Genomic DNA, 23,563 nt, shown 5'->3' on the forward strand with positions numbered 1-23,563 from the left:
TACAATTACGAATTACAGGGACATTCCCCCTGGAGTAACTGAGGGCTAAGTGCCTTACTCAAGGGCACACTAGTAGTGGTGTGGTTTCAGGTGGGATTTGAACTCACAACCTCCCGATCACAAGTCCAACTCACTATCCACTAGACCACCACTACCCCCTACAAGACCACCACTACCCCCTACAGACCACCACTACCCCCTACAGACCACCACTACCCCCTACAGACCACCACTACCCCCTACAAGACCACCACTACTTCCTACAGACCACCACTACCCCACAATCTTGGTTCCAAAAATGTATTCTTTCTTTATTTGTCAATCAATCTCTCCATCATAAGTGCAATACAAAAATATCCATAATAGAGAATAACACTTTACTTCCAGTTTGAAAACTACACACACACACACACACACACACACACACACACAGACACACAGACACACACACACAGACACACACACACACACACACGAACAGAATTGGGGGGTCATCATGAGTGGTGGTCAGTATTGGGGGGCAGGTGAATGCCCAGGCTCTGAAGCAGGTTGGAGGCTGGCCCAGCCAGACCTTCCTGGGCGGTTAGGGACTCCAGGAGGTTGGTGATCAGGTTCAGATCCACATCCAGGGGCTGGATCTCCTCTTCCTCTTCATCCTCCATCTCCCCCCCTGCTTTTTCGCTGTCCTTCTGGAACAATCAACAATACAACGGTTACACATCTGTATGGTAGGGTGCTGCAGTACAATCTGATACATCTCGCACACCAATATTAGCTTCCTGACACGTCCTGACACTACAGTACTTTTATTTGGTGCACAGCGTTACAACATATACTGTACGTGGTGATTTGTTGGACGGCGATATACCCTATGTGGGCCAGAAACTCTCACTGACCTTCAGGGTGAAGCTCTGTCCCATGCTCTGTCCCAGAAGCTCCTGGTCCATCTCATCAATGTACTTCCTCATCCATGCACTTCCTGGCGACTCGGCACCCTTCTCCCCTGGTGGGCCGCTAGGACACCCGTCATCTCCCTCTTCTTCTTCATCATCATCATCATCCTCTAGATCATCCGAATCCAACTCCTCCTGCTTGACCCCTAAGGGATTCACAAATTGACATACTCTCTGACAGTGTGGCACCTTGGGGTTTGTTGCCCTGTGCACTCTCTCCACCTGAAAGTGTTTGTATTATGTTATATACTACATACCCAGTAGTCTCTCCAGGGCACTGGACATGGAGTCTGGATCAAACCTGAAGGGCTCATTTGAAAGGGACCTGTGCATTATGAACAAAGACAAACATACAGTATGGATTACTGACAATCCAGGGAAAATACACTCACACGTGCTGATAAAAAGCCCAGGTAGGGCTTTTCCCCTCACCCTATGTGATTACTGTATGTTGTTTGTTTATCTCTGATTTTGAAGTCACTCAGTCAGAAGAGAAGTCTCACCAGGGCAGCTCTGCCCCCTCGTGGGAGGACGTGGTGTTAATGAAGGCCTTCATGCCCTGGGTCATGGCCACCAGGCTATAGCTGGCCTCCTCTTCCTCCTCCTCACCCCTGACCCTCTGGGTCTGGTGGGTCGAATTTAGCAGTGAGGCACCCGCTCCGACGCGTCCACCCCCTCCTCTCTCCTCTAACATACGCTCCAGCTCCTGAGCTGAAATATCCAACCAGCTGTCGTCTGAGGATGGACAAAAAAACAGAGAGGGAGGGAGGGAAGGAGGGAGAGAGAGAGGGGGAGGGGGAGAACGAGCCATTTTTGGAACCTCTGGTTACTGACGTTTGAATACGTATATATTTCAGACGTGTATTGTATCTGAAAGACGTGTATATTGTATCTGAAAGATGGGTAACTGTCTTGAGGTAACTTGAATCGGCAGTTTGGCTAACAGTATTCAATTGAGATGGAGTTGTTTTTAGAAGGTACTAGCGTTATCGTTTGAAGCACCACTGTGCTAGACTGAGTGCCTTATTAGATTAGATTAAACCTTTTTGTCATTGCACAACAAAATGTTGTTGTTTTTTTGCCCTAAGCACAGGGTCAGCGATAGTCAGCGCCCCCTGGAGCAATTATGGGTTAACCTAATTCGCCTAACACCTTCGATAGCATGCCAGCAACCCTCCAATCACCAGCTCACATGCAGATCCCTCCTGAGGCAGGGGATCGAACCAATGACCTTCCGATTGCTACCCGGGCCTCTCTAACCTCTAGGCTACCTGCCGCCCCCCCTAAGGTGGCGTAGACTCACCGTCCTCTGGGGGTAGATCTCCATCCTCCAGGCTGAAGGGAGCAGAGATCTGCAGCACCTGCAGGACCTCCTCCCCTGGATAGCTGCTACTGGACGGACGGACACGGGCAAAATGAGGCAGGCAGAACACACACGGGGGCACACAGTAGAGAAAGAGAGAAAACATACACACCCAGCACACACACACACTTCACTATTCCTCTTTCGCTCACCTGGTGTTTGAGACGACGAAATGTTTGAAGAAGTTCTCTGCTGATGTCATCAGTTCTCTGTAGTGTGCAGATCCCTCTAGCTCCCACTGCAGGCACCCAGCCACAAACACAATATTACGACAAACTGGTTAAATGGGTGATTTTCTAAGTAGACTGTGTAAACAACCTAAATTGTTAGAATTTTTTTATGTAATGTTTTTTATCAGAGCTATGAATGATCTTGGGACAGTAGTTCAACAGTTCCTTTCTTAGTTGTTGTTTTTTTACGCTACATTTTACAAGACAGCCAGCTATTGAGGACTTCAGTTGGTTGTCCACCCCTGCTGGGAAATATATATAGGAGAGAGACATTTATGAATTATAAAACATTTAATTAAAAGAATAAAGGGCGAGGGTCACTCACTCTGAAGTATCCGTTCCTCGTCAGACTCTCCAGGAAGCCCTTCCACTCAGGGTAACAGCTGACGGGCGTGTCGGGTTGACTTGACGATAGATTGCATTTGGAGCAGAGGATCTCAAAGCCGTGGGCCTGGGGGTGGGGGGGGGGCACACACACACACACACACACACACACCAATCAGGTTCAACATGAGTGTATCCAGTGTTTCCTCCAGGAATTTTTACAATGGTGGCGGGTAGTGCTGACCGCGCGCGCCCGCGATTTTTTCGCGTGCACGCGCGCTCAAAACAACGACGTAATTTCAGCCAAAACTCGAGAATGGCCCAAAAAAATTTAATGTTTTCCTGTACTTCTCCCGTGTGTCTCTTATTGTCTGTGTCTGCATGTTTTTCCAGCATGTAATTCCGTTGTCAATAAAAACAAAAACACTGATCTGACGTTTTTTTTCACAACGTTATTACTTGTCACTTTAAGCCCAGGAGGGAGTTAGCGATTAGCGATGTTTAGCTTAGCTTAGTTTAACAGAAGTATCTTCACTTTTAACATGACTTCCCGTGGTCGTAGAGGGCTGGTCGACGGCTTAAAATGACCGTGTAGACCTGTAGACCTTATCCAGCTATAGTCTTGTGTTTCTACCCCGGGCATAGCCGGTGTTATTCACGGACAAACACTCCTGTTAGAGTGGTTCTAGTACACTGGACATAGGTAACACATAGAGAGGCTTCTCCTCTCTCTCTCCATCCTACACTACACTACACTACGCATCCTATACTACACTACACTACGCTAGCTCGCGGTGTTCGGGTGACAGCCAGGGCGCGTTCGTAAATACGCTCTGGAAATCTGATCAGCACTCACGGAATGCCTCTTGTCCAATCAAATGACTTGGTCCCTTTATGACGTTGAACCCAGTGTGCGCTCCGGGGCTCTCAGAGCGAATTTACGAACGCAGCCTCAAGTTCAATACTCGCGACACACACGGACTGGTCCAGTTTCAGCGCTTGTGGGTGTGTCTAGCGCTGTGAAGGTCTGAAAAGCGGCCTAAATCTTTTTTTTTTTTTTGGGTTGAGAAATCTGAATGGTGGCGGAGGAAATTCCATCGTGGCGGTCCGCCACGATGAAATGCATGTAGAGGAAACACTGGTGTATCCCATGGGGGTGGTCAACAGGGAAAAGTGTTGGATAAGCAGATGTCTCTGGGCAAACCTCACCAGTTTCATCCCCAGCTCGTAGCCGTGGTAACGGGGGTCGGAGCGGGCAGGCATGGTAAAGCCACTCCTCCGGTCTGGAGTGAACTGCTGCTGTTGTAACTGGGCGTAAAGGCAACGGGTGAATGTCACCTGGATGGAGAGAGAGAGAGACAGACACACACACATGAAATGCAGCATATACACACACAATTAACAGATTCATTCTGATATGACACTAAATATAGAATAACCTGACAAATACATGATTGACAGTAAACTCGTGGTGGGAGTGACCTCCGCGCTCGGAAGCGGCACTTAAAACCAAAAATGCGGCAGATTTCCAAAAAGATTTCCTGGTCCACAACACTTCATTCAGGGATCAAAGAGAAGACGTAAAGAACGTTCCGGACTTCCGGTCATCTGCATCTCCTCTGACGATCAACCGTGTGTGTGTGTGTGTGTGTAGGTCGGAGTGGTAAGAGCGTTCACCGAGGCGAGGACCCGCTGGTCCGGGGGGAAGGTGCGGAACGTCCGACAGGCCTGGAGGTCCACCGGGTCCCGCAGGTAGAACGCAGACACCGCCGGGGCCACCAGGTCTGGTCGCCGTGCCAACACGGCGGCGATGCCCGCGGGTAGGAAGCAGTGGGCGTGGTGAAGGTCAGCCTGGTGAAGGCCATCCTGGAGCGTCTCAGGGTATCTAGGAAGATCACACACACACACACACACACTTCAGGCTGACATACACACACACTCAGACACACACACGCCCACTTCAAGCTAATACACACACACACACACACGCACACTTCACCCCCTCGGGGCTCCGGGCTCACCCCTTCAGCCTTTTCCGGAGCACGGCGCGGACCTCTTGGCTGGCGAGGCAGGCCCCGGGGTGGGAGGAGAGCAGGACCAGGGCCTGGGCTACACTGGGCACCACGTCCCTGGGCAGACCCAACTCACCCCCAGAGAGGGAGGGGGAGGAGGAGGGGCAGGGGAGGATGTACAACTCCCCCTTATGGAGGAAAACCTGACCAAAGGGAAAAGCAAGTTTTTTTTTCCTTCATAATACGCAACTTGCAAGTTTTGAAGTACCCACTCGATATAATAAACAGCAGTTTAACGATCACTAAATACTTATAATTTGTACATTGGATTGACTGTTCTTATTCGCCATAGGCTACTGGTAAGGGAGACTTGACTTGTAAACATACTTTCGTTTTGGGATGTTGGATATTCAAAAGCAAGGACTGTTTGATAATGTAATTATGTGTAGTTATGTGTTTTTGTGTCACAGAGATGTCAAGACAAGAGAGATGATCAGCATCAGAAAGATACACACACACGCACACGTACACGTACATACACATACACACAGTGAAAAACAGACAGGTCATCATCATCATCATCATCATTGACAAACATCTTACTCTGTTCTCACTGGTCTCTGGGTCCAGCCACTTAGGGAGATAATCAGCTGCTTCGATGAGAACAAACTCCCCGTCGTTATCCTCGACCCTTGTATACACACACACACACACACACACACACACAATGTCGAAAGAACAAATCGTCAAAAAAAGAAGAAAAAGAAAGCCGTCAGAATCATGGGGAGTGTGTGCCACACACAATCACACACACACACACACACAAACTTTATGAATGCTCATTGAGATAGGGGGTTCAACCTGGCAGCCAGTTCAGGGAAGGCGAAGGTGATCTGAAGGAGGAGGTATACGATGAACCACTCGTCCTCCACGTTGTCGCCAAACGCGGTGCTACCTCCAATGTGTGCAGGAATTCCCCCTAAAGGGAAACATAGTGACATTACCTTTTGGTCAAGTTAATAGAGCATTTGAATACTTCTGTTTGCTATGAATGAAGCATCGAAACTCATTCATAAAACACATACTTTTAACTAATTCATACATACAGTTTTAAAAAAGCAAAGAAAACAACAACTAGATATATTATTTAGGCTAGTTAATATCTGAACAAATCAAAGAGGCCAAAATATTGTGCAACACTAGTTTGTATGACTTTGTATGGTTTGTTTGAATGGTCATTCGATAAATACATGACATTCCTGAATCCTGATCGACTCTTGGGGTTCTGGTTTGTGTGTGTGTGTGTGTGTGTGTGTGTGTGTGTGTGTGTGTGTGTGTGTGTGTGTGTGTGTGTGTGTGTGTGTGTGTGTAGCCTTGTCCTGGTGAGGTTACCTTTTTCTGGGTGGTAATGGAGGTTGAATGGCTGCTGTTGCCAAATGTACTGCGCAAGGTGTGAAGCAACCATGGCCCAAATCTCCTCAAGTAGGTGTTGCAAATGCTTCTCATTGGCTTGTGCATATTCTATGGAATGTGGCTGGACCAGGAAGAGATAGTACTGGACCACGTCCTCTTTCACTACTGTTCTCTTCAGTGGATCCATGGTGGGGATGGCTTGAACCTAGGACATGAATGACAAACAATGAGGTTTAACGTTTGACGGTATTATAGGATACACTCAAGCTTACTAAAAATGATAACTTATGTCAACATCCAAACTCCTTAGATGCCAGTTAGTAACCATTAAGTGCAGATTAGTTGTTGAGGCTTCAAGAATATTGCCTCCCGTTATGAAGGGTAAGTGTTGTGGCCTAAATTACTTTCAGATAGCTTCCCTTTATGAAATATAGCCCATTGACATCACGACGGCATATGTTATATTTATATCTCGATATGTGATTTCTTGACTGATAAACTACAATCAAGCACAACTCAGAAAATTAGACAGCACAATACAAATCAGCTATTATAAATATACTAATGCGGCATGGCTACATTTAGTATGCAGTATTATGAGCGAGTTATTAATGAATGACCTAAGATTTTACCTTGACTTAATATTTGTATAATATAACGTTCGTTCCAACTCTGGTCGTTCTCATGCCGTTGAAAGTGTTTGTGTCCCACCTTTAAATCATCTCGGCTAGGAAACAAACTTCCGTTTTGTAACAAGTTCCTCTATGATCCGCACTAAAATAAATCATTTAAAGTTCACAGAAACATTTTGTTCAGTTGAGATGATTTACAAACCCGTATTGTGACAATACAAAACAAACATAGTTCACATCAACTTTGTTTAAAGGTCAATGTTAATTTAATGTATGTTCAATGTATTGGTAGACGTCCCCGGGCAAAGCGACGGAATTCAGAAGCGCAAATTGAACACCGGAAGCAGGGAGCTGTAGTCCACTTTCTTTGAGAGGAAATATCATTTAATGGGAGCTTGAAATCTATTTCCCATGAGTCTTTGGGAATGAAAAGTCACGTATCCATGACAGCCTTGTTATTGTGTGGCCAATCCTCTGAAGTGTTTACGGATGCTGTAATAAACGGTGTCTAGACAACTTCACGAAGAAAAAAAACTCACATTAATTTCGGGTCTATACAAAACAATTTATTGTAAGATCAATATTATGTTCGTATTCGTGCACAAAGGTACTATGCTACCTTAGCCAGCCTGGCTTCAACAGCCTCGGAGCCAGCTGACTTGCCAGATTGGATTGTTATTAAACTGCAGGCATGTTAATATGTGATAAATAGATGTGATAAATGTCCCATCTCCGCCGAGAGAGCCTGCGCCGGGCCAGGGATCCCAGGTGAACACGATGAGAGAGGACACCGAGGGGGACATCAGCCGATGAAAACGGAGAAAAGGATCATGATTTCGCGATACACAAGGCGCCCCGTATCGCACAATCTGGAAATGTAAGTAAAATAAGAGCAAACTACACTGGTGAGTCACAGACATGTAGGTAGCAGTGGCAATCATTATTTGTATATAGTGGGGGTGGCAACAGACTAATAAGGAAGCAATATATATTAGCCATATTATATATATATTATATGGCCATATATATTAACCCTATTGTCGTAAGATGGTAAACTGACCGACAAGATGAGTTAATGCACGCATGATCGGATGACCGGCGTTGGTTTAAAATGTGATCATATTGATCCCGTTTGAAAGCCCTTCTGTCACCCAGGGTAGACCATAGACTGAGGTGTGGGTGATGGAGCTAGCTCAGCCTAAAGCCCTATTCGCACAGGGCTAGTATTAGCCTACCTGGGGACCTCTAGTAATTTGTAATTAATGTGTCATTGATTTTCAACGACGTTGACATTTATTGACATTTTTCTGAATAAAAGTCTGAACATTCGGTCAGTTGCTGACTTTCACCAGCTGCTGACACATCTCTGTTGTGTTTTCTCCAGTCGTGGGTTATCTCGAAGCAGCCTTGACCACCATCCTCTCCCAGAAGAGGCAGACGATGACCTCCTTCCCCGACACCTCCTCCATGACCTCCAGGAAGCGGTCTCTACTTACAACAGGTAGGACCTGATTCTGAACTGGGTGGACAGGTGAAACCATATCCACCTGTAGGCGTCAGATATACCCTATTGCTATCACATATCCTTTAAGATAATTATGTGCATAAAGGGAAGAAAAGAACGAGGGAGACTAGTCCGTTGGTTCCTAGCTGCTGGTACATCACCGGTGCCCAACTCCCCTGCCATTGCGGACCTTCAGGAGATGTCTGTTGAGGGCGCGAGGCATCATTGAGGACACCTCTCACCCCAGTCACAAACTGTTTGCCCTCCTCCCACACGGGAGGCTGTACAGGAGTCTAGGCTCCTCCTGTTGATGATGAGAATTTATTATGATCACATAACTGATCAACTGCTGATCAAACAAACCAATTAGCCTAAATATGTGCACACAATGTAATACTACTACACAATGTCATCTTCATCCTCGTCACAGGGCGTCTGTATTGAGTTAGTGCAGCTGGATCCCCTGCAGTTTCCACATGCCGGAGTGCACTCGATATTGTTCTTTTTGCATTTAATAATAATAACTAGACAGGGACAATTCCTGTGGAAATTGTGAAGTGTGCTTGCCCCCCCCCCTGGGCCACTCCACTGCATCCCCAGCGAAGACCATGTTTCTCTAGCTCACCCAGCGGCCGAGCTAACTAGTGCTAGCTAACTCCCCTGCACCCCCCGGCGAAGACCGCGTTCCTCTAGCTCACCCAGAGGCCAAGTTGTGGGGTTGTGTGTGTCTGTGTCTGTGTCTGTGTGTGTGTGTGTGTGTGTGTGTGTGTGTGTGTGTGTGTGTGTGTGCGTGTGCGCACGAGTCTAGGAGTCTAGGCTAGCATAGTAGCAGAGAAGGACTAAGAGGTCTGTGTCATCCCCTCTTAGTCTTAGTACAGTATTGTTGGTCGTAGCACACTGCACAGCTTTCTGCACAATCAGCAGGTCAGCATCTCCTGCCTTCTGCAGCTCTTCGCTTAGCATGGAAAGACATTTCTGCTTGTTCTGCCTGTTGGAAGGCAGGTGATGGCCAGGAACTGTTCCTTCTGCATTGTGACAATCATGTCGGCAGTAGATGTCACAGGGGTGCCAGTCTTCCCCTTTGACCATCTGTGGTGTGTCATGTCCTTTGTGTTGTTACTTTAATACCCATCAAACACCACTACAGTCTTGCCAGGGGGATAACAACAGCTTGAGGGCTAACTCAAGTTCATTGCATTTCTGTGCCACTATGACCAGTCTCTGGAAGAGAAGCTGTGGATCAACTTGAATTTGATCTCCATCGATTCTTACAGAAGACTTCATGCCGAGAGTGACAGCTTGATCCTACCTGTTGAAGGTGTCCTCAGCAGGTGTTAGTCCATCCATAGGCTTCAGTATCGGAATTGCGATTCACATGGAACCCTTCCTCAAACTGTTTTTGGACTTCTGGGTGGTCAGTCTTGAGGTTGTGCGTCTGCTAAAGATACACCGTGGCAGATTTGGTGTAAAGCTTGTGTCCTGATGCTGCCTGATAGGGTAGCATACTGGATAGCTTGCAGATGTAAGGCCCAGTTTCCAGTGCGTTCTGCAGTGATGTATTTCCGTAGGATGTCTAGCATGTCCATGTACGGAATCCAGAGAGCTGAAGTTCTAGAGGACTTCTTGGTGGACTCTATGTGCTTCTGAAGGCATTGATTCTCACTAGAACATCAGACACACAGACTTCTTCAGCAGATATAGTCCCATTCATCAGCTTCTCATAGATCTTAAAATGTCCGTCCAGGTCGGCATCTCTGCTCATATCTGTTATCTGATAACACGGCTTTCTTGCAGCTGCTTCGGCTGACTCTGACTCTTCATCCTTACTGTTGTCTGTATTGCTGTGGTAATTCAACATTGTCAAGGCAATTTTCCAATAATGTTTGTGCCCTGAAATAGGGGGGGGGGCTATGTATAAAAGGGTTGCAATTTCGAAAATGATGAGACCACTCAGAAAAAACATTTACATTGAATTAAAGCTGAGAATTCATCGTAATCGCTTGATTTAAAATCCAAACAGTCAGTGTTATAGAGCTAAAAGACAAAATGCTTCCCTCTTTCCAATACTTATGGAGGGCACTGTATACATGCACGTGACAATGTAAAACACAGCTGACCGAGCCCCGCGGTGGCGCAGCGGTCTAAGCATTAGCCTCTAGTGCAAGCTGCCCACCGGGGACTGGGATCGAATCCCGGTCTCGCCAGATCCGGATATGGCCGGGGCCCACAGGGAGCGGCATATTGAGCGGCCGCTCCCAAGGGGGGTATAGGACTATTTCCGGACAAGGATCCGTCGCGCAACACCGCCCCCGGGGTGCCGGAATAACGGTGTTGAGCTCGAGGAGCCAGACAGCTAGTCTGCCTGGCTATCTCCTCTGAGGCTGCCGGCCACGGGGTCGTGCGGCGGATCCTACGCAATAGGCAGGGGATAATTGGATACTAGGTTGGGTGCAATTGGATACCAAATTGGGTGAAAAAGGGATAAAATCTGGAAAAAAAAAAAAAAAAAAAAACGCAGCTGGCCACGTGAAAAACACCTTTCTTCCTTTTAGCTCGGAGACATCCGCAGCGTCCGGTCGGTCAGACTGTCCGACGGCCACCACGGGAGACACGGCACAGTCCTGGTCGGGGATCCACAGCTACACCGGCACGGGGGTCTCCACCGAGAGGAGCTCTGTCTTCTCCTGGGGATATGATGTGAGTCTCACCTCTTCCTGCTAATGCTAATGTTAATGCTAATGCTAATGCTGATGCTGATGCTGATGCTATTGCTAATGCTAATGTTAATGTTAATGCTGCCGTGGGCTGATTGTGAACGCTCTGAGAGACACCAGGCTGAGGTCAGTGATGAAGTAATCTACTGTATTGTTACCCAGAGATGAGCTGTAGGTGTATCCTACCATAGGAGTCTCCTCGAAGCCTACCATTCACTGTGTACAGTGACAGTCCCAGTGAACGACAGAGCTGTAGGCGTTGTGACCCATGTTTGTTTGTTGCTTTGTCATAGTTGTGTCTGGGGGGAGCATATTAGGGAGGGGATGTTAGTTTCCACCTCCTGGTAGGTGTTTGTCACCCTGTGTGCTGCGAGTGTCAGGTTCTGGCCTGGGGTGCAGCTTGGGTGTCTGTTTGGTGCAGTAGGATGTCCTCTGTGTGTATCAGGGTGTCCTGGGTGTAGCAGGATGTCCTCCTTTTTCCTTTTTTTCCTTTTCTTTATTTTTTTGACTCAGGAGAAACAGTACAAAGGGGGGAAGTAGAACTCTTAGGAGACACAGTATATGGAAAGCAGGTGTCTCAGGAGGCACAGTGCTGGGGGGTAGTAGATGTCTCAAGAGGAGCAGTTAAGGTGTAACCTGAAGAGAAGGGTCTTCAGTCTCCGGCGGAAGATGGGGAGTGCCTCTCAGTTCTGACAGCCGTGGGAAGCTCATTCCATCCTCTCTCTCTCTCTCTCTCTCTCTCTCTCTCCCTCTCTCTCTCCATCCCTCAGGAGTTTGACAAGGCGGCGTCGCGCCAGGTCCAGCAGATGTTTGAGGAGATAGACGAGGCGCTCTACGAGGGCCGTGGGGATGGGGGGGAGGCTCAGCGACAGGGGCTGCCTGAGGAGTGTCAGCAGTGGGCGTCCAGGTTCCCACACCTCCGGTGAGTCACCCCGGCGCTCGCTCTCACCTTTTGACCCCTTCACGAAGCAGTTCAAATACGGTTCCCATTTTCACCTGGCTGTGTCCGAATGCCAAACTGTACCTCTGAACAAAACACTTTGACTACTTGCCCCGGGCCTGAGCTAGATTACTCTTCCTGCTCCAACTGGTGAACTGATGATTCACTTGCTTAGTCAAATGTATCGATTGTAAGTCGCTTTGGAATAAGGCGTCTGCTAAATGCCAAAAATGTAAATGTAAATGTAATGTACTTGAGGTCAATTAAGTGTTTGATGAACTAAGGCATCTGTTTTTCAAGAGGCATGAAACTACTTCAGTCTACCACATAGTCATTTGCCCTGAAACTAGAGATGCACAGATCTAAAGTATTGGTATCCGGCCGATGTTGGCCTAAAATGCTGGATTGGGAATCGGAGATGGGGAACGCTATTGACTGATCCTGATGCCATGACACAACTAGTGATGTAACGATGCACTCAACCCACGATTCGATACGATTCACGTTACGATACAAGGGAGGGAGGGATGGAGAGAGAGAGAGAGGAGAGAAATTACGAGAGATTGTAAATGTAAATAATTGATCTCGTGATTTTTTTAACAGACGTTGCTGTGCTGTGGTAGAGAAGGCAAGAGACCATCTAGTGTTCACACATTCAAGCCTCTCTTTTTAATTGTTGTCTGTGAGCGGATAGTTCCTATTATATAAATTCTAGATCTAGATCAGTCTCAAACTATGCCGTGTTGGGTCCTTGAATTTGAGGGAATTGAGTCTTGAAAGTCCTTGAAAGGTGCTTGAATTTGATGTTTCAGAAGGTGTGGGAACCCTGTCTAATCTCTAGGCTACCCCCCCCCATCCCCCCATCCCACAGGATCCTGGGTTCTCAGCTGGTGCGTCCTAGCGACGAGGGCTTCCAGTGGTACGTTACCCCGGGGACGGGGACGGGGACGGCCAGCGGTGCGGTGACGACGGCGGTAACCAAGGACAACCCCGGCACAGAGTGAGCTGACCCCCGTGACTGACCCATAACCATGAAGCCCATCCACTACAGACGACTGTCTTACTTTGTGTGGGGTTTTATGACCTAATACACAAGCTAGGCTTTGTCCTACGACCTTGTCCTACACCTTGTCCCCCCCTAAAAAAGTGTGTGTGTGTGCGTGTGTGTGTGTCCGTCTCCAGACTGTGTGTGCAGGGGCGGAGGGCAGTGCTGTCTGAAGCGGACCGACCCTCTGGCTCCACCCCCCCCACTGGCACCCAGGGACGTGATTGGTCCAGAGTGGTGGAGGCCGAGGGCCTGATGGAAGAGTACTTGGCGTTTGACTGCCGGGACCTGTGAGTGTGTGTTTTCATGTACTGTGTCTGTGTGTTTGTGTGTGTAATATTCATACTGTTTGTGTGTGTGTGTGTGTGTGTGTAATATTCATGTCTGTCTGTCTGTCTATCATTCTGTCTGTCTGTCTGTCTGTCTATCATTCTGTCTGTCTGTCTGTCTATCATTCTGTCCGTCTGTCTGTCTGTCTATCATTCTGTCTGTCTGTCTGTCCAGTGTTTCCTCTATATGCATTTATTCGTGGCGGGCCGCCACGAATGAATTTCCTCCGCCACTAATTGATTCAGACAGTCCACTTTGATTCAGGCTGCGCAGAAAGGCAGCGAGTTATTATGACCGGAGAACAGAAAAAAAGCAGATTGAAGCTAGATTTAGGCCGCTTCCAGACCTACATTTCGTTACGATTTAGGGCGTAGTTAGTTACAATATGTTACAATGTTGCAATTAACCTCGTTGTTTGTGTTCGCACTGCAATCGAGACTGAATCGCTCTCAACAGGCGCGGCGCGAGGCGACGCGCTTTCAAAACAGTTTTGTGATTGGTCCGAATTTAGCGGGACATTTGGATTTCTCTCTTCGCCCGTCGCCGGTCCCTTTAATCCCGTAAACGTATCCTAATCGAAAATGCAACATCATCAGCGACGACTGTGGGTTATTGCATTTACTGCTGTTCTCTGGTTCATGTTCTTATACCAGTGCTCAGTATAGAATATTTTAAATGAACATTCGTAATGTATGTCTCTGATGTTCATGGTCAATTAAATCAGCCTATTTTGTGAAACAAATAATGTTCCCGCTAATGGGTTAACCGAGCATTCTCGCACCTAACGTGCAAGCACCTAGCTTCGAACTATTCATAGCAATATGCGCAGGGCAAAAATAATCTATTGCCTCTAAAATCACCACGAACAGAACGGCGGAGGTACGGGTAAGCAGGGCTCATGTTGGTGTCCTCAAAGGTAAGAGTTGGTTTTCTTTAACTCAACTGATAGCATTACCTTGCTGTTGTTGTTTACCGAATGCTCCATCTGACTGTCACACTGTGATTTTACTTGTGTAAACAGTTAATGAGTAACGTTAGCCGGTTTTGTGCGTGTACTCTCATGTAGGCCTACTTCGTATTGATCTTTCTGTGTGTGTGTGTGTGTAATGCGCGTTCCGCATGTTCCGCTGCAGCTGTAGGATATGTTGGTATTTGATCACCTTCTCTATAAAATCACCTGCTCGGCTTTAATGACTTAATCGCTATTTACCCTCTAGTTTTTGGTGAAATTACGTCTTTGTTTTGAGCGCCAGTGCGCGTTTTATGCGCGTGCACGCGGAAAAAAAAGAGCGCTCCGCCACTAATGTGAAAAATCCTGGAGGAAACACTGCTGTCTATCTGTCTATCTGAGTGTCTCTCTCTCTGTCTGTCTATAAGTCTGTCGGTCTGTATTCATCTAGTGTTTGTGTGTGTGTGTATGTGTCCTCCCTCCCCCCCCCCCCTCCCCCCCTCCCCTGGTGGGTGATATGTTCCAGAGACGAGGAGCGGGAGCGGCTGGCCACCGGTGGCTGTGCCTCAGGTCGGGGGGGGTCGTCGTGCCTCTACCGCCTCCTGCCCCCCGTGACTCCGTCCCGCTGCCACCGCCGGGCCGTCCTGGACCTGCTGTTTGACGACGCGTGGCGGGCCCTGGTGGGCTGGGCGGAGGGGCTGGTCCGCAGGCTCTGGGAGGAGGGCTGGGTCTCAGGTTAGTGGGGGGGGGGGGGTTTCTGTGTGTCTGTGTGTCTGTCTGTTTAATTATTATTATTATTATTATTATTATTCATTATTATTATTCAAACTCTAACAACAAACTGTTGACTTGACAGACGAGGAGAAGACAGTGGACTGCAGTCCTGCTCAACCCGACACCCAGAACCCTTTCCTGCTTCTGTCCACCCTCCCCACCTTCCTCCCCCGGCTGGGCCAGTCCAGGGCGCCGCCCCCCCTGCCCCCCCCCCAGCTCATGGCCGGCCCGCTGAACCCACTCCAGGTCAGATTGGTGGACATTTTTAAAGCATGTTTTTTTAAATTATTATTATTATAAACTTTGTTTATTGGATTCTTCAAAAGCATACAATTGTGAACAGAGCATTTATAAAAAAGACTTGACAAAAAATTACAATTGCCGTAATACTAAACACCAAAACAAGCTTACAAAGACTGACAAATCTAAAATGACACAACCATAAACAGACATACATTTAAAAATGAGTTAGAGAATCCATAACTGTGTCACTAATGGACACTAATAGTCAGTACAGCAGCATATCACCCACACCACAAAAGCGTGCATTTTTACCACTCTGCTTACAGTAAATGCACCAACTGTAAACTCACTAGGCTTGCTAACATCTGGCTTTACATTTTAGCTAAAAGCAAGCAAACACACTCATTAGCTGAACTGTACAGCCAGCACAGCCAACTCGCTAGCAAATGTGATTAGCAAAATGTCAGACAGAAAATGCCTGCCGGCAGTGATGTTGTCCTCAAATGTTTTCTGACGAGCCCCGGATCTCTCTCTCTAATAGGGGCTGTTTTAAGGGTTTGTGACAGGGGTAAACCCTGTTAGACAGATGACAGGTGACGTGACCATGATAAGTGGAAACTCACTTGCTGTGAAATTCACAATAGATGTGTAAAAGGTCCGTTTGCTAGCTCCATCGCGGCCCACAGGCAGGCATCGGTTGTCTTAAGTGGTGCGAAAATGGTTCTCTAAGGGAGAAGGCAGTGGTTCTCTAAGGGAGAAGGCAGTGGTTCTCTATGGGAGAAGGCAGTGGTTCTCTAAGGGAGAAGGCAGTGGTTCTCTAAGGGAAAAGGCAGTGGTTCTCTAAGGGAAAAGGCAGTGGTTCTCTAAGGGAGAAGGCAGTGGTTCTCTCAGGGAGAAGGCAGTGGTTCTCTCAGGGAGAAGGCAGTGGTTCTTTATGGGGGCGACCACTGTGCATGGTTCATTTGCTATCAGGGTTTATTTGTAAAACTGCTTCAGAACAGGTTTCAAAATACCCTTTTATTTGCTGGTATAATGTAAACCTGTTGTATGCAGATTCAAGTGCTGCTGTCAGGTATCAATCGTGAACTTGCCCCTCTGCAGGTTTGATTGAGCCTGCGCAGATGCAGGTTAAATATTGACCTCACTGACACTTTTAGTTTTTGGGGGACTCGTACGGTATACTTTCACTATTCTGTAGGCATAGCAAGTATGTGTACCCACCAGACTAGGATGTAATACTGCAGTCACTGCTATCACTAGTTTCAAGACTTCATTAACTTGTATCCCTTTTCTTTCCTTCTTTCCCTTTGTCCTCTACTCTGTCTTGTCTTGTTCCTTGGCCTGTGCCCACCCCTGTCACAACCATTTGTATCTGTCCACCTCCTCCCTCCCCTCTCTTCCTCTCTCATCGGTCACCCTTTCTTTCCCAAAGACCGCAAAGTCAAGGGGTTCAAAGCACAAGTCGAGACGGAAATCCAAAAAGCAGAAAAAGCCATCCACTGTATGTAACTCCCAGGCCAACTGAGACAAAATGGCAGCGAGTGCTATTCCTAGACTGAGTGTGCTTGTGTCTGTTGAGTCACAGAAAACATCACTACTTTAAATCTTTTTAAAGAGTCTTCTTAGAGTCTTCTTTAAACATTTTCATGATGCACTTATTTCTTTGTTTCTTTCTTCCTTTCTTTTTTCATGAACAATGAGAATGTTCGAATGCTTCTATTCACTTGTAGCTTTTAATTTCATCAATATAGAAAGTGGGTGTGGTGGTATTTGTCTTCTGTACAGACATCAGCTGGTGAACCCGGGAACAAGTCGCCAACCAATCGAAATGTTCCGACTTTTATTCTGAAAAACATTTTTCAGAATAAAAATCTGAACGGTCCATCGGTTGGCGACTTGTCCCCGGTTTCACCAGCTGCTGTCACATATTAGGTCTTCCTCCTGTCTTGGTTGCATGTAGAAAAGTCTCAGTGATTCTCAGGAGATTGAGTGGAACCAAGAATTATAATAATAATATACTGTATATATATTTTAAGTGTAGTTTCTTACCTTGTAGTTCTTTCTCCTTTCCTTTCTCCTTCTCTCCCTCCCTCCTACAGTCCATTCGGGTACCTGTAGGTGCAGCGGTCATCCACCACAACCTCAACGACCTCATAGTGATCCATGGCATACCCCTGCAGAAGAGGAACCTTGCGGCGCTGGAGAGAACCCAGTATGGAAATATCCATTATTAGCATAGTAGCTAACTATGACATCCTTTATTAGCATAGTAGCTAACTATGACATCCTTTATTAGCATAGTAGCTAACTATGACATCCTTTATTAGCATAGTAGCTAACTATGACATCCTTTTGAGGATGAGAGATGGACGCTGGCGTTGCTTCTCCGTCCGAAATCTAGGTGTAATTGCAGTATACAGAGTACGGTAGATTGTCCTACAAAGACACTTAGATTTAGATTTAGTAATCTAAAAATGAATTAGACCGCTATACTTTATTTTATTTATTTTTGGTTTCTTTTTATTATTACTACTCTATCTTTTCCGTTTGTAAAGCGTCTTTGTAAAGTGTCTAGAAAAGCTAATGTATTATTATCCTTTATTAGCATAGTAGCATTAGCATCCTTTAGGAGCTAACTCAGGGCTGATGTACACAGTCCAATATGGAATTGCTAACAATCAGCTATCTGAAGCACTGACAGCTTTAATGTCACCTTATTGTGATTGCGGTGCTCACGTGTCAGGATAGATAAAGAGACAGTCCGGTCAGAAAGAGGGGTTTTTGAACAACACCAGGCGTTATGTACAGTACAGATATTTTACTTTATTTATTTGTATAGCACTTATTAAGACAGCAGTCACAAAGTGCTTCACAGTACACAGTATTGCATAACACAGCAAATAAACAGCCAGCGTAATTAATAAAAATGTAAACAAGCACTTCACACAAGCAATAAAACAAATTATAAAATTATAAAATTAACGAATGATAAAATGATAAAATCAATACAAATATCAGAAGTAAAAAGAGAAAACAAGCAAGTGGGTCTTTTAAAAATATATGTATGCAGAGGTAACAGGCCATTGGGGTTGACACCAGGGACAATGTCTCTATATGATCTCTCTCTCTAGAGAGCCGGAGGAGAGGGTGTTCCATCGGCCAGGCTCCAGTGCCGTCCTGTCCAGCAAGGCCCGCCCCTACCGAGCGCTGGAGCAGAGCTCCTCCTCCCTGTCCCGGCCGCCCCAGTCGGCACGCCGCCGGAACCCGCCCCTCCTGCGCACCCTCCTCCCCCTGGTCCCCGGGCTGAGCCAGGCCAGCGCCGCCGGGTCCATGGACGAGGTCGTTCGAGGGACGCGTCTGTGAGTTCAGCTTTTTAACTTTTTCACATGACTGTACATAGGAGTAGATGTTCATCCAGTTGAAAGGAGGCACAGTGAACATCGGTTTGTCTTTTTCTAACGGTGTGTGTGCCCCTCCCTTCCCTAGACCCACGGCTAGTGACCGCCTGTCTTCCCCCCTGGCCCTGAGTAGGAACACACTCCTTCCCCCCATCGCCACCGGTGACGCAGAGCCCACTCACTCAAGACAGCACTCTAGACCCACACAGGTAATAGTTTGGTCTATGTACTAGCCCCCCCCGACATCATTGGCTTAATAAAACTACTTAATCTACTTGATTAACTCCATAATAACTCCTTAATAAGTCCATTTTACATGACGTTGACAACGTTGCTACTGCAACTAATGTCTGTGTCTGTGTCTGTGTCTGTGTCTGTGGGTGTGTCTGTGTCTGTGGGTGTGGGTGTGTCTGTCTGTGTGTGCGTGCGTGCACGTGTGTCTGTGTTGTGGTTGTGTGATTGCGTGCGTGCGTGCGTGCGTGCGTGCGTGTGTGTGTGTGTGTGTGTGTGTGTGCATGCGTGCATGCATGCGTGCACGTGCGTCTGTGTCGTGGTTGCGTGCGTGTGTGTGTGTGTGTGTGTGTGTGTGTGCACAGCGCCATAGAGGACCATCCAGTCGTGCTCACAGTGCGGTGACGGATGAAGCTGCCAGTTCGTTGCCTCGGGATCGGCATCATTTCCTGGACGTATTTTCCCGCCCTAACACAACCCACACCTACAGGGTAACGCTCCTGAAAATGATCCGACAGCTGTTGTCGGTCAGGCAGTTGTTCTAGTTATTTCTAGATGTTAAAGTATGTGTTTGTATGATAAAGATTAGAGATGCTCCGATCAGGGTTTTTGGTGCCGATCACCGATCACCGATCACTGGAATCAGTGATCTGCCGATCCGATATCACCGATCACCGATCACAGCGTCGAAAATGGCAATTGAAGCATTCTATTTATTGTGTAGCATTATTTATGTTTTTAATTATTCTTAACACCATTGACATTGTATATTAAGTATTCAAATGAAATTAGGAGATGAGAAAGTATCATGAATTGACAACCATCTGTTTTATTGAATTCACAACCACCTGTAGCTTACTTCAGGAAAAACAAATAAAATGTGAAAATAAAAATCATAATAAATAAAATGTACACTGTCACATCAAATGTGCAACATTCCACTCGAATGAGAGGAACTAGGGGCTCTTAGAGAACTTGGAGCTTATAGTATACAGTAGCTTTCCTGAGGAACAATAAACATACCCAAACTAAACTGCAACATAAACAGGCTATAGCCAAATATAAAATAAGTCATATTTAGGAGGAGATAAGACAGCAAGTCAGCAATAATCAATAAAACAAAAAAACAAAACATTGCACCTAAGGAGATTTCAGACTCAAACCTTACTTCTTAAGCAGCATCACTGGCAGATTAATAATTATTTATAATGATTATAATAATAATAATAATTATTATTATTATTATTATTATTATTATATATAATTATTATAATTAAAAATTAATAATAAGATAATGACAATAAAGTCCATAAATAAAATAAATAAAGATTAGCCTTGAGAAATACAAGCATCTCAGCGTTTTTGGCACTCAGCCTGTTCCTCTTATCATCTAAAATATGTCCTGCTATGCTGAAAAGTCACTCGCTATCTACACTTGTGCAAGGTGCACAGAGGAAGACCTAAAACTCGCGCGCTAATAGTTGTTGTTGCTATGGGCCTTAGTCTAGCTTAGTGACTTCCTGCTCGCTGGGTCACATGACGTCGCTGAACACTACCTACACTACGCTCGTGAAGTCGCGCTGGAACTCTGACCAGCACTCGTGGAACGCCTCTCGTCCAATCAAAGCACTCGGTCCCTTTATGACGTCGAGCCCAGTGTGCGCTTCGGCGCTCTCGGAGCGAATCAACGAACGCAGCAAATGCCGTATTATATTCGTGGTATTGAAAGACCTTGCGTGCGTTCCTCCGCGAGGTATTTCTTTTGAGCAGACATTACAAACGGCATATTTGTTGTCTCTTTCCGACACTGTGTAATATTTCCAGACTGGCGACGCCATTTTGTAAACTGATCGGTCGTGTTTGATCGGCCGTTTTGAGAACTCCGATCAAAACCGATCAAGGCCATATCGGCCGATACCGATCGGCGCCGATCAGATCGGAGCATCTCTAATAAAGATGTGATTCATGTGCATCGTGTGTTGTCACAATGAGTTTTGAACTCCGGGTTTGTTTTCAGTCAGACACACCGTACCGGCGTTCCTTCACTGTGCTGGACAGCATCGGGCAGGGGGGGCGTCCTGGCAGGGCGTCCGTGGGCACAGGTGGGCACCTCACACCAAACCCGACAAATAAGTGTGTGTGTGTGTGTGGGGGCGAGGGACAACTCAAATGATCAAAAAGAAGACAAAATGCTTCCTCCTACTTCCAATACTTGAGGGCACAGTATGTCTTTTTTTGTATGTCAAATGTTTTTTCACCTTATGCCTCCATTGGTGTGGTTGTCCTCTCTCTAGACTCTCTGGGCATCGGCGTGACTGGCATCAGCCTGGGAATCAGCCGTTCCTCCTTTATGGACTCCTTCATCCACCAGCCCCTCGGCCACTCCCCCATCGAGGACGAAGAGGAGCCTGACACACAAGACCTGCCCCCGGGTCAGTAGGAGTCCAACCGTGGCCTCCGGTGGTCCTCATTTATAAAACAGGATGTTTTGTCGTTGTGTCATTAAGTATGTTTATTAGCGAGAGGCAGTGGTCGTCCCCTCCGGTGGTCAGCAGAGAATGTAGTTCAATGTAGTTTAGTCTGGTCATCTAAATATCAAATATGCCAATATGAACTCATCGTCATTGATGTCAAATCCAAACTTTTGGAGTGTCGAGCCAAAAGAAGAAAACCAAAATGTGACAGCAGCTGGTGACACCGGGAACAAGGCGCCAACCAATCAAAATGTTCAGATTCTTATTCCGAAAAATGTCAATACATTTCAACGTTATTGAAAATCAATGACACACTCGCTAGTCAAGCCAAAATATTGCAATGCATTTTTGTTTGTGTTTTTTGTTTGTTAGTTTGTTAGTCTGTGTTAGTTGACTAGCGAGTGTGTGTCGCTGATTTTCAACAACGCTGAAATGAATTTACATTATTCACAATAAAGGTCTGGACTTTAAATCCGCTGCAGACTTATCTGTCCCATGACCTCCACAGGGCTACGCTGCTCATGAACCCCCTCCGTGTCTGTTCCTCTCCTCTGCCCCCTCCAGCTCTCCTGGTGCCTGTGTCGGGGAGGCGGCATGTCGCCCCGGAGTAGCACACCTGGGGTGTAAACTCTGACACCCCCTCCTCCTCCACGGGGGCTGATGGTCGCGGGTACCCAGAACAGAGCGTGACCTTTCATCGACCATTTCTTGCTGTGTTGGGTTGGAATCCATCCTCAGGACACCACTCAAAAAAAGATGTTCTTTCTTAATATGTTCGTAATCAATGTAATAAATAAATGTTTAATGTAACAAAATCTGTTTTGATGGTGTATAATTCATTTAATTACAGAAAACATGACATTTCATATCACCATTGGTTTTACATTGCAATGTACTCTGCACCTTGACAGTGTGTGTTTTACCTTGGGAAGACTTCTAATCTTATCACAGGGTATCCGCGGTGTCTTGAAAAGTATTAAAAGTTGATAAATCAATTTTGGGAAAATCAAGACCCTTAATAAGTATTAAAAAGTCTTATCACGATTTTATGAGGTCTTGAATTTTGTTGATATTTTTCTGAATTAGACTGAATTAGAATTAGATAGTTCGTGAATTTGTTAGTTTTATTAAAAAACAAAGATGAACCGGAAATTCTGTTGTATGATAGTGGTCTAGTCTAGGCTATTAAGCTAAACTGTTAAGTTAAAGGTGTCACTGATGTAAATGGTTACAGCTCGAAGTGGCGGTGAGGTCTGGATTTTTTTTTATTGACAAGGTCTTAAAAAGTCTTAGAAAGGTATTGAAATTAACCTCAAGATTCCTGTATATACCCTGTATCAGACTGCAGCCCCCTGTTGAAGCAACACACAGCAAACAGTCTTCCTGAAGACTCAGAGGCCTCCACACCTTCCTTCAAACCAGGACTGACTTGAAAGAACAAGGCATCCTTTGATCTCCTTGTATGTACACACTCACACACACACACACACACACACACACACACACACACACACACATACACAGAAGATGAGACTCCGTCTATCTCACCTTCCATGATGTTGTTGTGATGTTGAGATAGATTGTCCCTGAATCCAAGATGGCGTCTCAGCCGTGTGACCCTGAGAGTCCCTATGGGAGAGCTAGTGACAGAGAACACAGAGAAGCAGTCAGGGTATCTGGGTAATAAACCTGAGCACTCAATCAATCAATCAATCAAATGTATTTATATAGCCAGTACTCAAGTGGTAAAAGAAAATCAGTGGATTTTATCATAAGAGGACAATTTTAGCATCCCCACAGCGTCAGTGACTTGGTAAAAATGTCATTGCATGTGTGCGTACCCCCTCCCTCGCCCACAGTATTTTACCCAATATGCGCAAAACTAAATGTTGAAATAGCAGTAATACCACGTTCATTTATAAAATGACATAAGGGATGGAAAGGGGGGATGGCAGTTTTAGAAGGGGGATGATTTTGACCGTTTTTATTTCAGGGGGGATGCCCCGAAACTCGAGTGCTGTATATAGCACATTT

General features: G+C 46.2%; 2 protein-coding genes across 4 annotated transcripts; one reads left to right on the plus strand and one right to left on the minus strand.

The window, feature by feature from the left end:
* Nucleotides 1-271: 271 nt before the first annotated feature.
* ecd (ecdysoneless homolog) lies at nt 272-6,977 on the minus strand. Of its 3 annotated transcripts, none has more exons than XM_080550478.1 (14): nt 6,928-6,977; nt 6,275-6,500; nt 5,744-5,861; nt 5,486-5,573; nt 4,892-5,085; nt 4,548-4,755; nt 4,080-4,208; nt 2,872-2,997; nt 2,469-2,554; nt 2,257-2,342; nt 1,457-1,688; nt 1,211-1,278; nt 897-1,099; nt 272-689 (listed from the first exon to the last, which is right to left on the minus strand). In XM_080550478.1, the coding sequence occupies exons 2-14, from the start codon at nt 6,480-6,482 to the stop codon at nt 495-497; spliced, it is 1,941 nt and encodes a 646-aa protein (XP_080406604.1). In that variant the 5' UTR covers nt 6,483-6,500; nt 6,928-6,977; the 3' UTR covers nt 272-494. The 3 variants fall into 3 exon arrangements, with proteins under 3 accessions (XP_080406604.1, XP_080406605.1, XP_080406603.1); XM_080550479.1 differs by having other exon boundaries at nt 272-686; nt 2,257-2,345; XM_080550477.1 differs by having other exon boundaries at nt 2,257-2,345.
* A 732-nt stretch (nt 6,978-7,709) lies between these two features.
* fam149b1 (family with sequence similarity 149 member B1) lies at nt 7,710-22,271 on the plus strand. Its single transcript, XM_080540477.1, has 16 exons — nt 7,710-7,804; nt 8,312-8,428; nt 10,984-11,128; nt 11,916-12,067; nt 12,957-13,085; nt 13,268-13,420; nt 14,936-15,144; nt 15,266-15,429; nt 16,859-16,927; nt 17,526-17,638; nt 18,558-18,785; nt 18,913-19,033; nt 19,421-19,546; nt 21,073-21,157; nt 21,350-21,487; nt 22,094-22,271. The coding sequence occupies exons 1-16, from the start codon at nt 7,737-7,739 to the stop codon at nt 22,138-22,140; spliced, it is 2,064 nt and encodes a 687-aa protein (XP_080396603.1). The 5' UTR covers nt 7,710-7,736; the 3' UTR covers nt 22,141-22,271.
* The last annotated feature ends 1,292 nt before the right edge of the window (nt 22,272-23,563 follow it).

This window comes from Nansenia antarctica (genome assembly GCF_963989245.1).
Source record: "Nansenia antarctica genome assembly, chromosome: 1".
In the NCBI taxonomy this organism is placed as follows: Eukaryota; Metazoa; Chordata; class Actinopteri; order Argentiniformes; family Microstomatidae; genus Nansenia; species Nansenia antarctica.

What these genes read in the sequence shown, in the direction of transcription:
- ecd (XM_080550477.1), bottom strand. Translation starts at nt 6,482, where the DNA reads ATGGATCCACTGAAGAGAACAGTAGTGAAAGAGGACGTGGTCCAGTAC. An exon ending in CGAGGAACGGATACTTCAGA is followed by an intron (nt 2,555 to 2,871) that starts GTGAGTGACCCT and finishes GGGTGCCTGCAG; the next exon opens with TGGGAGCTAGAGGGATCTGC. An exon ending in TGCCCTGGAGAGACTACTGG is followed by an intron (nt 1,100 to 1,210) that starts GTATGTAGTATA and finishes TGAATCCCTTAG; the next exon opens with GGGTCAAGCAGGAGGAGTTG.
- fam149b1 (XM_080540477.1), top strand. Translation starts at nt 7,737, where the DNA reads ATGAAAACGGAGAAAAGGATCATGATTTCGCGATACACAAGGCGCCCC. An exon ending in GTATCGCACAATCTGGAAAT is followed by an intron (nt 7,805 to 8,311) that starts GTAAGTAAAATA and finishes TGTTTTCTCCAG; the next exon opens with TCGTGGGTTATCTCGAAGCA. An exon ending in GCGGCGCTGGAGAGAACCCA is followed by an intron (nt 17,639 to 18,557) that starts GTATGGAAATAT and finishes CTCTCTCTCTAG; the next exon opens with AGAGCCGGAGGAGAGGGTGT.